At 36.2% G+C, this 16,933-nt stretch overlaps 1 protein-coding gene across 1 annotated transcript in view; it reads left to right on the top strand.

Annotated features, from left to right (window-relative positions):
- The window catches only part of RPS6KA5 (ribosomal protein S6 kinase A5), a 194,305-nt gene extending 189,107 nt beyond the window's left edge, over positions 1–5,198 (top strand). The window contains exon 17 of the mRNA XM_077819264.1: positions 1,121–5,198. Coding sequence (XP_077675390.1) covers positions 1,121–1,360 — 240 coding nt within the window. The 3' untranslated portion in view covers positions 1,361–5,198. The remainder of the gene's footprint in view (positions 1–1,120) is intronic.
- The last annotated feature ends 11,735 nt before the right edge of the window (positions 5,199–16,933 follow it).

Below are 16,933 nucleotides of genomic sequence, written 5' to 3'. Positions count from 1 at the left end.
ATCAGTGGCCAGAAACCTACATGAGAGAATATAATGAAACACATATGTCAAAATGGGAAGTTGAGAGAGGAATATAGATTTTGACAGCATATTTATATCACTGGGGAAAGTGATGATGGTGAAACAGCTACCATAAATATACAAGTTTAGAGAAGGTCCTTAAACAAAGCTTTGTAAGATACATGTAACATTCTGGTTACACTTAGCACTTGCTTGACTTTCAGTTTAATTGCCCTTCTTGTGATTAGGAAAGAAAGGAAGAAAGTAAACTATTGCTACAAAAATTTGAGCTAAAGCATCTAAAATATATTATGATTTGGAATGGTCTGTGGAAATACCTTAATTGCCTTAATGGACATTTTTGGTTACCAGCATTAATTCACTAAAAATTTGTTTGTTATACAAATGAAGGCAAAGAGGAAAATGTAATATTGATTTTTTCAAAACTTTATATATGAAGAATAATCTAAAACATAATATGTTAAACTGCAGTTTATGCTCGAACACATTGCATTTTATGGCTTCATTACAAACAGGGACTGTGTTGTCCAAGAAGAAGAAGTGGGGTAAACAGTTTTTCTTTATTTAGCAATTGCAGAGATCTCAGTTTTGAAGAAAAAAAAATAACCCTGAAATGTTTAAAACTAAAATTGTAATTTAAGTAAATATAAAATACTGAAATGTAATCTTGACTATATTTATGGCTTAGTAAAATAATTTTAAAACATGGACTATGTGGGGAATTGAAAAATACTGTTTCTTTTGTTTTTTACAGTGCAAATATTTATAATAAAAATAGATATAAAGTGAGAACCGTACACTTTGTATTCTGTGTTTTAATTGAAATCAATGTATTTGCAAATGTAGAAAACATCCAAGAATATTTAAATAAATGGTATTCTATTACTGTTTAACAGTGCGATTAATTGCATGATTAACATTTTTAATGGCTTGACAGCGCTAGTTCAAAGGGTTGTAAAATTGTCATAAACTGCATGAAGAATGTATAGACATGACTCTTGAGAAATAATAAAACATAGAACTCATACCTTATTACGCATGTTCTAACATTTCTTAAACCTTTTATAAATGCATAAATTGCCTTTTTATTTTGAAACAGGCCTTTAACAAGTACAAAAGAGAAGGATTTTGCCTCCAGAATGTTGACAAGGCACCTCTTGCTAAAAGAAGGAAGATGAAAAAGACTAGTACAAGCACAGAGACACGTAGCAGTTCCAGTGAAAGTTCACATTCTTCCTCCTCTCATTCTCATGGTAAAACTACACCAACAAAAACCCTGCAGCCAACAAATCCTGCAGACAGCAATAACCCAGAAACCATCTTCCAGTTCTCTGACTGAAAATCAGAGAAATATCCTCTCTTGAACAATTAAGAGGTGATATGCCTGGTAATAGCTGTTCCTCCTTGGAACAGAGGGATTACCGGGATATATATGTTCATTGCTTTGAACAACTTGTTTCAGTTCTGCCTTTTTAGCTTTTTGTTTCAAGACATTTGGTTTTAGTCCTAGTTCAGAATCACTGGATGTGGTATAATATTGTGAATACAACCAACATTGAACTCGCTTAGGGCTGGATTGGTGTGCAGTCTAGTCCTGAGTAAAGGGTAATTACATTGTTGTTCTATCCCTGGAGGAAGAGTGTGACTGAGAGGCATAATCTACTTTCAGTTTCCCCACTGCTCCAGGGAGGGAATATACTGTAAAAGGCAATATGTACTCCCTGAAACGCTTTGCCACGAGGCATGTTGTGGGGAGCAGAGTCAAGACTTCTCCTGCCCAACTGCATAAGGAGGGTCATAGCAGCTCTGGTTCCCTCTGCACACAAGTAATGGCGGTACAGTGCACTAAAGCAAGAGGCCATCTTACGTCACTTCTAACTCCCTTGTGTTGGTGCATAGGATGGGCCGGAATCTGGACCTTGTTTTGGAATTTAAGAACAGAACTGAACATAAAAGGAGTACCATTATGCTGTTTTACAAATGTAATCCTTAAATTTGGTTTTATGCTACTCAGAATATAACAGTCTTAGATCCTTTTGCATCGAGATAATATATGGCTGGCAAGATGAGATTGCTTTGCACTGTAATGCTATTGTTTATTTGTATTTCTAGAAAATATAAATTTTTAAAAAACTTTTCAAACTCCAAAACCCAATGATATACCAGAGAAAGGAGTTGAAATTTAGTACTGAACACTTTTTAAAAAATGGTCATGTGTTCAAATGTCTATTTCGAGGAACAGCTATAATGTATTTGTTTATCTTTTATATTTATAGGATAACTTTAAGATACAAAGATTAATGTTTTTTCTAAAAGATGCAGAAACTCCAAATTCCATCTTTGTTATCATGAGATCCATATTGAATGCATGCCAACCTATGTTTTTAATTTTGCATTGCACAAACATGGCAGTTAGCTTAATACTGATCGTAAAATATTCAATTATATTTTTCTTGTTTGCGTTTTATAAAACATCTGAATGATTTTGATGTTCTCTCATGGAGTTTACTTGGGATCCCACAAGGTGCTGCATGCTACTCTGAGATGCTGACTGTCTTTAAGTCTTACTGATTTCAGTGGGAGTTGTGGGCTCTTCGCACCTTTGGAGGAGTGCTCAGCACCTGGCAGGAATGAATCCCTGTATCTTTGCCATTTTTTTTTCATTCCTTCTTCCTCACATCTTGCTTCTATCTTGTACATAATAAATAATTAGACTTGGGCATGTTGTATAGTGTAGTTGTAAACCACTTATGCACTGGGAAAACTAAAGGGAAATTATACTAAACACTGTGTTTCACAACTGTACACTGTTGTACTGCAGTGAGGTATTTCCTGCTGTGGTAGTATATTATGTACATAACCTGTTTGGAATCATAAATATGTGACTTTTACTGAAACATTTCCATTGATATACTTTTAAATTGAATAGCATATTTTGTAAACTTATGCAGAGCATTTCTACTGCTCACCTTCTGAATGACTAGGGACAGCTTTAAGTGCTAAATAAGACCCCAATTATGTAAACAGTTACACATGTGAGTCATCCCATTAAAGTCAATGAGACTACTGGTGTAAAGTACATGTGTAATTGTTAGCAGGATTGGAACCTACTTGACTAACAGATTTTATTAACAGCTTGCTGCATTTTAAAGTAAACTTAATCCAAACCCTATGCAAAAAGCTTATAGGAATTGTTTGTCAATGCTTTTATTTATTTAATTACTTCAGATAACAGTGTTGAGAAATCTTATGCAGCCATGTTTACAAGGATTGTGTTTGACAAAACCAAGAGGTTTTGAAACTCAACATTTGTTCTGTGTTGCTTTAATATTACTAATGACAGCATTTTGAGGATTTGAGAATTACTAATGTGAATTACTTTATTTACTACTTTCTTGACATGGCTGTCAGTAGTAATTGCAGCATTAATTTTAGGTTGATGCGAATATTGAGACATTTGCACTGTTTATATAGAATTAGTACATCTAATCTTAAAAATCAGTATATATGCTGGTAACAAACAATTTAAAGTGGCTGGGGTTAAGATTTTAAACTAATATTAATATAATATTCAGATTTGTTTTCTGAATATTCTCTTGGGAGTAATCTCAGTAATAAATACAACTCATTTGTAAACAAATACATTCCCTCCCCCCAGTAAACCTACAGTAAATACAAAGAAACCATAGCAACAATTAACACTTATTATGCAAACAGCACTAACAAATTGCAGTGCAGACTGTTTGTAATGTTCAGTAAACTGCACTTTGAGATATTTTTGCTGTACCATTTTTCAAGTACTTTTTAAACAAAAACTAAAAGGTTTCTAAATGCAAAAAAAAAAAAAAAAAAAAAAAATTGGAATTAAATGACCCTGCTGAATTTAACTTTTTAAAATGAGGGGGATAATAAAATTTGTTCCCTTGCTTGGGAAACTTGAACAAATGACTTTTTATATTAGAATAACTTTATGGAGAATTACTAAAATTGACTAAAAGAGTGATCATTTCATTCTGAGGAAAGTGCAGTTGCATTTGCATTGTTTTATCACACAGGCATTTATGAAATACTTCATTATGCCATTTTTAGACTATATTGGGACTCTGGAATTATTACAGCTCACAGTAATGGATACACATCTCTTGCATAAAAGAGATTTTCTTTTATACAAGGATATTTGGATACAAAGTCTACTTTTTCTTTTGTATTATACTGGTATAGTGTTTTGCGTATCACCTATTTAATTTTTAATATGAGGACGAACAATACTCAGTCACATATAAATACCATGGACTTGATTCTTCATTGCCCTTTGCCTTGTGCAGTCATTTATGCCTGTGCAAAACGCGTGTAAAATTTTGCCACGCTATAATGTTAGGACTAGATTCTCATTTATGCTAAGACTACTCTACACTACTCTATTAGGGTAAAAGGGCACTAAGTGGGTGTAAATTACATTTATAGTTAGTGTAAAGTACTTTTAAACTGCTGCACAAGGTGGAATCAAGCCCTATAGATCTCTAATTGTATGTATACTTCTAGATTTCTCCCTGTTTAACATAAAATACTAAATTCAGCCACATTTACTAAGAGGAAATATGCCATTTATTATTGAGAGATTCTAATTTAACTTTAATTTATATCTCTCCATTCCTTCCAGGTTATTTGGTGCAGTCAACAGTACTAGGAAGAGCAGTAGATTTGTTTCTTGATAACCCAATTCTTTAACAGTATAGATCTGAGTAACTATTTACTTTTATTTATATCAACTTATTTAAAAAATCATCAAAATATTTAGTTGTACAAATAAACTATTTATTTGTTCTGAGAATTTACTGTTTTTAAAAATAAAAATGGTAACAATTTAGGGGTAGATGTGAAAAAAGCAGAAGGCTTGGAGCAGGAAAAGTACAAAACCAGAGTTCTACTTGACTTTCTACTTCTCAGAATAAGTGAAATTCCTTCTTCTCACATAAAGAGCAATCAGTCCTTAATTTAGAGGATTGTTTCTTTGTACAAGGTCAGACAAAGTACTTAGTACACTTATCTCAGATGTACAGTATTATAAAAGAAGAATTTTACTACAATGGATAATTGTTACTGTTCTTCAGAAGAGCATAAAAATACAAAAAAAGAAAAGGAGTACTTGTGGCACCCAAGAGACTAACAAATTTATTTGAGCATAAGCTTTCGTGAGCTATAGCTCACTTCATCACATCCGATGAAGTGAGCTGTAGCTCACAAAAGCTTATGCTCAAATAAATTTGTTAGTCTCTAAGGAGCCACAAGTCCTCCTTTCCTTTTTGTGGATACAGACTAACACGGCCGCTACTCTGAAACCTGTCATAAAAATACAGTATACCATCAAGATGGCTGACATTTACCATCTTCCAGATTGATAATACTGATGCTCCTGTTTTCGCTGCCCTTCTAAACAAAATAATTTATACCAGCACAGCCACATTCCCCTGCTACTTCTTCCAGAATATACTTAAAGGAATAGATTCACACAATTGTCATGTATGTGTTTTATCAGTATTGTAAGGAATTGTTACTATATAAGTATCATTCTCAATTTTTAACCAGAAGTGTGTGTATATATATATTTTAATAGTTATTTGGTTTTCAGTTATAATTTTTTGTTGTGGTATTATGCCTTAAGCATCATACTTAGAGCACTATCAGATTCGCAGTCCATTTTGGTCAATTTCATGGTCATTGGATTTAAAAAATCATATATTTCATGATCTCAGCTATTTAAATCTAAAATTTCACAGTGTTGTAATTGTAGGGGTCCAGACCCAAGAAGGAGTTGTGGGGGGTCGCAAGATTATTGTCGGGGGAATTGCGGTAGTGCTACCCTTACTTCTATGCTGCTGCTGGCAGCGGTGCTACTTTCAGAGCTGGGCAGCTGGAGAGCAGCGGCTGCTGGCCGGTATCCCAGCTCTGAAGGCAGTGCCACTGCCAGCAGCAGCGCAGAAGTAAGGATGGCAAAGGATGGTACGGTATTGCCACCCTTATTTCTGCGCTGTTGCCTGAAGAACTGGACCCTCAGTCAGCAGCCACCATTCTCCGGTCTCCCAGCTCTGAAGGCAGCAGCGCAGAAGTAAGGGTGACATGGTATGGTATTGCCACCCTTCCTTTTGCACAGCTGCTGGCGTGGCACTGCCTTTAGAGCTGGGCACATGGCCCACAGCTGCTTCTCTCTGGCTGCCCAGCTCTGAAGGCAGCACAGAAGTAAGGGTGGCAATACCGCCACCCACCTAAAATAACCTTGCAACCCCCCTGCAGCTCCCTTTTGGGTCAGGACCCCTAATTTGAGAAACGCAGGTCTCTCCCATGAAATCCATACAGTATAAGGTAAAAGCACACAAAGACCAGATTTCACGGGAGGAGACCAGATTTCATGATCCGTGACACGTTTTTCATGACTGTGAATTTGGTAGGGCCCTAATCATACCGGAGGCTTTGGCTCAGTCTTCCTGATCATGGTTCATATCTTTTCTTTGCATGCGCCCCTGGACCCCACTACACATAACACATGCATGTCCCTCACTGTCTTTTACTGTGACCACCACTGTATTTACTCCCTTCCTTCTGAGGAATCTTGATGTTTGAATCTTCTAGGCAGAGGAAACTGGAAATAGTGTGGCTGCTACCGTTCCAGAGACCAAAGTGCCTTGATCTTTCAGTCTCTGTCAACCTGTAAGAAATATCTTCAGTTTGCATTATATATAAGTTTTGTATATTTTAACCAAATGTACTGTAAAGTCAGATACATTATTTTTTTGTTTTGGGGGGTTTATTGCGGTCTGCTATATTAGCTTTATTCCTTTTTATAGCACCCCTATAAATATGCTTATTTTAGTTGTTTGTATAATTCTTCTTAAAAAAAAAAAGGTGTGTGTGTGTGTGTGTATGTATGTAACATTTGGTCATGTAGTTTGCTAAATTCATGATCTAATGTAATTCTTCACTCTAGTGTCCCCTTTTTCAAAGGGTATTGCAAATGCTGTAGATATGTACACTTCACATGTAATATAGAGTGAAGCTGATAAGAATTGGATAAAAATATATAATTCTACACCCCTATCCTGGAAACATGTTTATGAGTAATTTGTGTGTCTGCAAGTTTGAGGCTTTTTAAGAAATCAAGAGGAAAAAATACATGCTCTTTGCTATTCCAAGAAAGTAACATATGTTGCCTTTTAAATAATACTAATACTATAATTAAGGCTAAGATTTTGTCATGGATATTTTTAGTAAAAGTCAGGGACAGGTGTCTTCCATGATTTTTTTGTTATTGCCCATGACCTGTCCCTGACTTTTACTAAAAATATCAATGATAAAATGGGAAGGGGCTGGGCAGCTGCAGGGTGGCTGGAAGTCCAGGGTCCCCACTGCCTGCTGGGGCTCAGAGCTTCAAGGATCCCCCTACCCTTCCACGGCAGCCAGGGGCTGCCTTGGTCCCTCTGCTCTCCCGCGGCGGCCAGGGTCTGTGGGTTTTCCCGTGCCCCCCCACAGTGACAGGGAGCTGTGGGGGTCCCTCTGCATGGGGTGCTGCAGGGTTCCTCCTGCCCCACTGCCATGGCAGGGCTCTGCGGGGGGGGTCTCCCTGCTTCTCCTGTGGTGGCCAGGGAGCTGCAGGGGTCCCCCGCCCTCCCCCCGTGGTGTCCAGGAGCTGTGGGATACCCCCACTGCCCATGGTAGTTTGGAGCTTGGAGGCCCGCTGCCTCAGGTGGTGGTGGGGTACCTCAGAGCTGCCTGCCACTGCAGGAGTTGGCGGGACCTTGCAGTTCCCAGCCACCTGGGCTGAAGTCACGGAGATCTTTGGAAGTCACGGATTCTGTGACTTCCACAACCTCTGTGACAAAATTGTAGCCTTAATTATAATACACACACATACACATACACACACACACAACTTGTTTGAACCAGACATTCCAAAGTCCTTTACAAAAATAGATAATATTAAGTAGGGCTGGTTGGAAAACAAAAACTTTTCCTGCAAGAAATTTTAAGCAAAAAATCTGTGTTTAAAATTGCAGTAAAATTACTTTTTAGTTTTTGCACATGTAGTTTTGAACAGATTAGAAATGAAAATTTTCATATTGTTTAGACTTAAATTTTTATTTCATTTTTTAAATTAAGCAACTTTTTAATTGAAAATGAAAATTTGTGTCAAAATGTTAATGTTAATTTGAATTAAAATATTTTGTTTATGGTTTTTAAAGCAAAATAAAATTATAATTTAAGTCTAAATTAAATGAAAATTTTACTTTCTTTTCAAAATGTCCATTTGAAACAATTTTCATTTTGAAATTTTCTGCAGGGAAACTGATAATATTAATCAGAATTGACATTTTCCATATTTTTCACTAGGAGAATTTCCCACACAAATTTTAAGCAACTCTAGAATTAGGCCCATTTTATAAAGGGACTGAAGCACAGGAAGGCTGTGACTTGCCAAAGGCAACAGGGTGGTAGAGACAGAAATAGAACCAGAATTTATGCCTCCTGAGTTTTTCCCTGTTAGTAGTCTCTTCAGTAGTAAAAGTCATCTTTGTGTAAAATACTGACATTAAGAATGAAAGAGAGCAATTGACTTAAAAATTAACCAGACTAAAAGTATCAATTAAGTATTACAAAAGCTAATGTGTGTTAGTTGCCTTAATTGTAACTAGGAAAATAATTTAAATTAGGGCTTAGTTTGGAAAGATTTTGGAATCTGATGTTTATTTGGAAGTAAGGTGGAGTTTAAAAATGAGCAAAGGTAGAGAGGATAAATACTGTGGATTTTTTTATAAAGCTAAGGGACCAATCCTGTTAATAGCTGCACCCACAAAATTCTTATTGAAATCCATTGACTTCTTTTTGAAATATGTCTGAGCATAGGCGCTGACTTCTGCTCATGCCGGTGGGTGCTTGACCCCCCCCCCCCCACCTCTGCCCCCGGTCCCATCCTGACTCCATGCCCCTCCCATCCCTTCCATGCCCCCTTTTCAACTCCTTCCCCAAAGTCCCAACCCCAACTTCGCTCCCTCCCTGCCCCATTCTGACTCCTTCCCCAAATCCCCGCCCCAGTTCTGCCTCTTCCCCGCCTCCTCTCCTGAGTGTGCCATGTTCCCGCTCCTCCCCCCTCCCTCCCGGAGCTTGCTACGCCGCCAAACAGCTGTTTGGTGGCAGCAAGTGCTGGGAGGTAGGCAGAGGAGCGGGGACACAGCGTGCTCAGGGGAGGAGGTAGAGGCAGAGCGGAGGTGAGGTGGGGTAGGAGGGGCAGGGAGGGGAGTTTGGCTGCCAGAGCACCCATGGAGTTGGCACCTATGTGTCTGAGATAAAGATGGAAAAACAGCTTTTCTCTCCCCATCTCCCGCAAAGGCAAAGGAACCACTCAAAAAAAATCACAGATTAAAATGCAGACTGGATGCAGAGGTACAGTGTATTATACTTCTTAATGGAAAGTCATCTTTCATTTTTGCCAAGAAATTTGGGGTGTTTAGAATATTCTAAGCTTCAGTTCTCCTTCAGCTATATCACACATATTTATAACTCAGGATTCAAAGATGATACATACATATAAATAAGATGATCATACTTAGCAAATCATAACTTTTCCACTAAAAGAAAAGGAAACTTTTCCACTGATACCTTACATGCATATCTTCTAAGATTCATGGCAGTTTTGTAATACTGGTATCCATAATATTATAAATGTTCACCCATATTCCATACAGCGTCACAGACAGAGCTTCCTTTTTTCACAGTGGGTTGCCAATGAATGCATTCTTTGTTTCTGAAGTCTCCTTTCCCTAAAGTAAAATAAGAGTGTTTTTATAACCATTTCTAAACCACCTTACCTGTACACGTGACTTTACAGAGATGTTAGTAAGCTGTTAAAGGGACATATTGGCTGGGGGGGGTTCTATGCATATAAACTCATGGAAAGGAAACCTGATGTGAAAGTAGAGGGGCTCCTTCCTAAATGTTCAGCATTCCTGCAGCTCTGCCTTTGGATTCTAGCTCTGTAGGAAACTCAGGGTAGTTCTACACTTCAGCTGAGAGCGTGCCCAAGCTAGAGCGCTAAAATAACAGTATGGAAGTTTCAGCACAGGCTAGGTGCCCAAGTACAAGACTGCCCAATCCACTTGACCTGTACTTGGGTGGCTAACTCATGTTGCGTCGTCCACATATTATTAGCATGCCAGTTCAAGCAGAGCAAGCGCATGACTACCTGGGCTGTAAGGCACAATCCCAGCTGCAGTGTAGACATACCCTCACTGTCTGAACTGGTAGCTCCAAATTCAGTTATTTACCGTATACAATTTTCTTTTATACTTAATACAAAAACAGCTTGAAATTTGGGTGGTAAAAGTTGTATTCTAGATTTTGAAAATAAAGGCAACAGGTTTCTTACCCCATAAACAGACATGCAACTATTAGGTCTGTGTGTGATGGATTGGTTATACAGTCATATGTATACACCTTATCCCTTAGAAAAACGTAGTTGTCCAGTACCACGATGGGCCCTAGAATGTTAAACAAATGGATTCCTATGTAAGGCTAGGACAGATAAGGGTAAGTACAGTACTGTACACCAGGAACAATGTTGCACCTACAGGATCGTTAAGAAACAGAGTTTTTAGATTGGGTGTGTCTGATTACACAAGGAGGAACATAGTAGTCAGATTTTTGTTTAGAATAATACAGACATGATTTCATAAAATGTCCTATTTGAAAGAAATGCCTATCTATTTTGGACTCCTGGAATCTCAGAGAAAATTTCTTTTTAAAGTCCATATTATTTTCTCAAACTGTTTAAAAAATGTTTTGCCTTACTCCATGTTTGCCATTTTAACAAGCTGTAAAGCTGTTCAGTCTTTTTTCATTTGATTTTTGTTTTGGTATTACATACGTGATAGATTTGTTGCAACAATTATTCAAAAGTTTTGGTCCTTTTTTTTCTGTAATACTGTTTTTTTTTCCTTCTCATTTATAAATGGTTTTTGTTGAGGGTTTTTGACAGATTGTCACTGTTTTAGGTGATGTTAAACAGACTTAATTTCAGGATCCTAAATATTTTTCACTTTCTATCATTTTAGAATATTTTCAGAGCAATATTGATAAATGTAATAGATTTACAGTTTTGTAATTAAAATGAAATCATGTAGAAAAATGAAGGATGTAATTCTTTGCATTAATTAGACCTTAAAGTTTCCAGATGGTATTACAAAACTTTTTTTATAACAGCAAGTAATATTAACATATTTCAAAGAGCATCTTGCTTTTCCGTTTTCCTGAATTAATAGTTTAAAATTTAAGAAGACAATTAAATAGTAATTTTCATAAATACTTTGAATATTACAAATCTTTTCAATATTTTGATACATTCAATTGAAAAATGTTTAACTATATTTAAAAATAGAATGCATTTAAAATTATATGGTGTAAGTCTACAGCTGAATCACCAGAGTAACTAGTGTAGATTTGTACAACATTTTGTCAGTCATTTTGTTGTGAGAATAACATATATATCTAAGCTACATGGTACTTATATGTTATATATGTTTCAGAGTAGCAGCCGTGTTAGTCTGTATCCGCAAAAAGAAAAGGAGTACTTGTGGCACCTTAGAGACTAACAAATTTATTTGAGCATAAACTTTTGTGAGCTACAGCTCATTTCATTGGATGCATTCAGTGTTATGTTATATATGTTATTCTCAGAGCAGAATAACTGACCAAGTATTATTATTTTATTATTTTATCAACTACAATTGGTTAATAACACAGTAAAAGCATTCTGATTTGGTTAATAATTAAATCACACACTGTTTTAGGGTATGTCTACATTGCCCACGTTACAGTGCGGCCATGGCAGCGCTGTGACATGGGCAGTGTAGTCACGCTTTATCACTGCAGGAGAGCTCTCCCAGCGATTAAAAAAAAAAAAACCACCCCAAATGAGGAGTGGTAGCTTTAATGCCGGGAGTGAGCTCCTGGCGATAAAGCGCTGCAAATACTGGTGTTTTTCAGCGCTAAAACTTTTGTCGCTCTGGGGGTGTTTTTTCACACCTCTGAATGACTAAAGTTTTAGCACTGAAAGTGGCAGTTTAGACACAGCATTAGTATCATATGTTGCAAAGAGCCCAGAAGACACATTAAAGAACCACTTGCGGCTCGTAAGCCTCTGAGTATCACTGTTCTAAATGTATAATTTTGCATTTGGTTATATTAAAATGTATTTAGTTTGAATGGGTCTAAATTACCCAGTGATCCAGATCGCTCTGTACGAGTGCCCTGTACTCATCATTATTTACCATTCCACACATCTTTGTGTCACCTGGAGATTTTGTTAGTAGTGATTTTATATTTCCAGATCACTGATGAAAATGTTGAATAGCGTCAGGCCTAGTATCAATGCTTGTGGAACTGCACTAAAAACAGCCGCATTCAATGAGGATTCCCCATTAAAAACTACTTTTTGAGATCTGTTAATTAGCCTGTTCTTAATCCAGTTAATGTGTTGTTTATTGATACTGTATAGTTCTATTTTTAATAAGAATGCCATGCAGTATTAAGTCAAATGCCTTACAAAAGTCTAAATATACTACATCTATGCAGTTATTTTTGTCAATCAACCTTCTAATCTCACCAAAAAATAAATCAGGCTAGTTTGAGAAGATCTATTTTCTATGAAGGCATTTTGACTGGGATTAATTGTATTCCTATCCTTTAATTCTTTATCAGTTGAATCAATTTTTCCCTAATTTTGCATAGAACTGATATCAGGCTAACCTGCCTATAGTTATTCAGGTCATCCTGCTTCCTCTTTTTGAATATTGGCACAATAGAACTATTCCTATCTTCTGGAATTTCCTTGGTATTCCAAGATTTATTAAAAATTAACATCAGCAAGCCAGAGATCTCTTTGTAGAAGTCTTGGGTTGCAAGTCATTGAGGCCTGCTGATTTAAAAATGTTTATTCATAGTAGATATTATCTAGAAAAGGAGTACTTGTGGCACCTTAGAGACTAACCAATTTATTTGGTCTCTAAGGTGCCACAAGTACTCCTTTTCTTTTTGCCAATACAGACTAACACGGCTGCTACTCTGAAACTAGATATTATCCGACATCCTCCTGAATTACTAATGGAATGGGAACTACTTGATCAGTATGTATGATACAAGTACATCATCCTGTTTCTTTCCAATTACAGAACAGAAATAGATGATGGAACACTTTGGCCTTTTATGCATCATTATTAACAATGTTACTATCTCTGTCTAGTAAAGGGCCATTATCATTGCTTGGATTTCTTTGCTTCGTAATATATTTAAAAATATAGAACTTGATACTACTGTTCGCCTTGCAGTTGGGAACTTGGATTATGCAAATTCCTTAAGGCAGGGACTCTGTATTTTTCTTGTACATTGCCAAGCACATTATCAATGCTCAAGAAGTAATAAAAATAATCATTATGGAGGTAGTCCTCTTAATTTTAAATATCTAGGTCATATAAAAGTTCTCTTCCAGTTTGTTGCATATGGTTTTATTTTCTGTGTGTGAAAATATTAGTCTGTATAATACAGGTTATTTTTCTAAAACAATAAAAATTCCCCCTTTATGCATATTTTTATTAACAAAGCCACTGAAAGAATTTCTGGGTGCTAGCTTAAATGAGGTAAAAAATTAACAGGACGACTTTCCAACTTAGAAACAATAGGCTGTGTCAGTGGTGTCCAACCTGAAGCCTTCAAGGTACTCAATTGTGGCTTTCAAGGGCAATTGTGTAAAGAAGAAATATTGTATTTGATTATGAATTGAAAATATATTTACTGAGCCATGCTCTGCAATTTTTAAACTGAACTACTTGAATCAGCCATGTTGCTATGGGGAGGCAATATGGAGCACCCTTCCCTAACTGCCTCATTATTTCTCCTGCAGCCCCATGAGCAGTTTCGGGCATGAACCAGGAGTCTTCTGAGCAGCTACTTGCTGTTCTTGTCCTGCTGCAGCTGCTCAGCAGCATCCCCAGTGGCAGTCTGTTGTATTGCAGGGGAGAGAAAAGGCTGACTAGTTTTTCCACTGCCTGCTTCCTTGCCAGGCTGTGGGATGCCCACAGTTAGGGGCTTAGTTGGCTCTGCCTGATTCTAGGAAAATAGTGAAAGTATTGATTGTGATCCCTTGAAAAAGGTTGGACACCAACCTTATCCTTGCTAGTGCTAACATGTGAAAACTATAAACTGCCTTGTGTTCATCGCATGTTACCTCATGTTATTTACCATACATTAGCTTATATGGTAAGAAAATGGTTTGATGCTTCTGAATACAATTTTTTGTAAGTTCATCTTTTTTCTTAAAAGGGCACAGTCATGTTTAAAACCTCTTATACTTTCATTTTAGAAGCTAAAAATAAAATATCTTTCTCTAGTAATTCTGACCTTTTCCATTTAGAAAACTGCTTTTGCTTGTTTTTTTGGTGTTGAAATAGATGGCTCTTTTTATTTTGTTCTTTGATAGTGCAGCAAAACTGTTGATGATGTGACTATAGCTCTGGAATAGTATTTAACTGCTATAGAGTTAGCAGTGTCTGCAAAGATAGGAGAATCTGAAACATTTTTATTGGCCCATTAGTAATAATGGCTATTTGGGTTTTTCTAAATGTCTTGAAGAAGGTGTATTTTATATTTTTATATATATAATATATATATTTAGAATCTCAAGGGCATTTCCAACCATATTATGACAAGCTTAAGATACTGTAGGACAAATATTGGGCCGAAACTATGGAATGTTGACTTTTAATGTATGCTTTTTATTAACTGATCATAGTTGTAGCCTAACCATTAGTACAGTCTTGTTCCCATTTGGTATGGTTGGCTATGAAAAGGATCTCAGTCTGATTGTCTTTTGTGTCTGCTTCTCCAGTTTAAGAAAAATGACATGAATACAGCAGGTAAGGTCCCACTTGAAATAGAATATTAAAGAGTATATGCTGTAGTTGAGATTTACTGGATTATCTGGCAGTTGTTAAAGACCTAATAATATTTTTCATTTATTGGGACCTATTTCTAATGAGTTTTACTTTCTCAACATCTGAGCTGTGCTTCCTACTTACATGAGCTATAGCTAGCTGTTAAAAGAGGTGCACATTTTTGAAGCATATCAGAGAATTGGTATGGGAAAGGTAAGTCATGCAGCAGAAGTATCTGGTGAGCTAGAACCTACAGATTGAGGATTCTATTGTGAGCAGATATTTTACATTTTGAAGAGGAGGAAAGATTTTTTTGTAAATGTTAATTGTAGTTCAAATTCAAGAAAATCTTTATCTCCTTTTGCAAGGACTTTAGTTGTTTAGCCCATTTACTCAGTCTATGGTGAGGTCACTTACTAGTGTGTGACTTGTATTTCATTTGTATGTTATCTCTCTAGATCTGTGAAGATTTTTTTTAAGAACATAAGACATTCTGGGGAATGAGTAAAAGTTACTTTGACGATTAAAGTTCACTTTCTTTTATATTCTAACCTAACAGGATGCCATTTAAAAAAATTATTATTTTAGTGATTATCAAAGGGGATTTAGATATTTTTAGGTCACATTACAAAATTTAATATATTATAATATCTTTTACTCAAATATTATCCCTTTGTGTAATATTATACCGTTTATATGCAAACATTTAGTTAATGATAGTAAACAGTACCTTGTTGGGCTTGTTTAATTCTAGCTGGGCTAGAATTTAAAAGTGTTAACTTATTCTGTAATGTGGAACTTTGGTTCCTTTTGAATTATTACGACAGAAAAATGTCAGTCTGTTTTCCTTCTGTTGCTGTATATATGCTAAGCAATGTTAATTTCTCTTAAATGCTTTATTACAGCCATTCATTAAAGATGAAATATACAAATCAAGGGGGTTTATACTATGGATTATTTATTTAGAATTGTAAGAAATCAACGGATACTTGTCTAAAAGTTGTAAAGACATGCATTCTTTTCCAAGTCTTGAAGTTTGTTTTTCCTGTATTAGGCAAGTACTGAATGAGTTGTATCAACTTGACAGCAACAACAGAGTTGAACATCGATTGTGTAGGAATGTGCTGTCTTGCTTTTTAGATTTCTTTGAAGTGTTTTGTTTGTGAATTTAACTTTAAAAAAGCACTAAGGGCTTACATTTACATAATTGTGTGTATGTTCACAGATGTGTTTGTTTTACCTTTAAAAAATAAACTTGTCTAAGTACAAAATCTTGAATTCTGAAATACTTCATTACAGTTCATTTCACTTCTGGTTTATCTGAACTGTGCTCATCATTACGATCTTCAAGGGTCTGGCTCTTTTAATATAGTATGCACATTGCCAAAGTCTTGATTATATTGTACTGCTAACTCTCACTATGATCTAAATTTCCTTTAAACTGTATTTTGACTCTAAAAAACCTGACTGTAAAAATGGCGTTGTGGCATCATATGTTTCTTTCAGTAATTTCTATATCAGCTGTACTTAGTTTACAGAAAATATACTGGCTGCAGTAGGAGTTGAGGGTGCCCAGAACATCCCTGGATCACACGTCAACATTCTGTACCATGCTTACTAGAAAAATTACTTTGACTTAGTGAGACTTTTGCCTGCATATAATGAGTGTGGGATGAGGGCCTTCACAGTAAAGGAGCTATTCAGCACTTCAGAAGTTCTGGCTGGCCACAAAACAGCTTTTAAAATGATTGTACCTAATTTTTGACTAAGTGGCAGATATTAGCAGAAATTTGACATAGAGTGGAAGGTAAGGAACTGGTTAGGGGCAGGATTTGTGCTGGGAAAAGCATAATAGTTTAGCCGTTACTGATGTACCACCTCACCAATTCTTATCTCCACTTTAGTAATTGTAAATGAACATAAAATAGAGCTGCTCTTTC

The sequence above is a fragment of the Eretmochelys imbricata genome, chromosome 6 (assembly GCF_965152235.1).
Source record: "Eretmochelys imbricata isolate rEreImb1 chromosome 6, rEreImb1.hap1, whole genome shotgun sequence".
Taxonomy (NCBI): Eukaryota; Metazoa; Chordata; order Testudines; family Cheloniidae; genus Eretmochelys; species Eretmochelys imbricata.
Note: the sequence above shows the minus strand (reverse complement) of the source record. Positions and strands in the feature narration are given on the sequence as shown.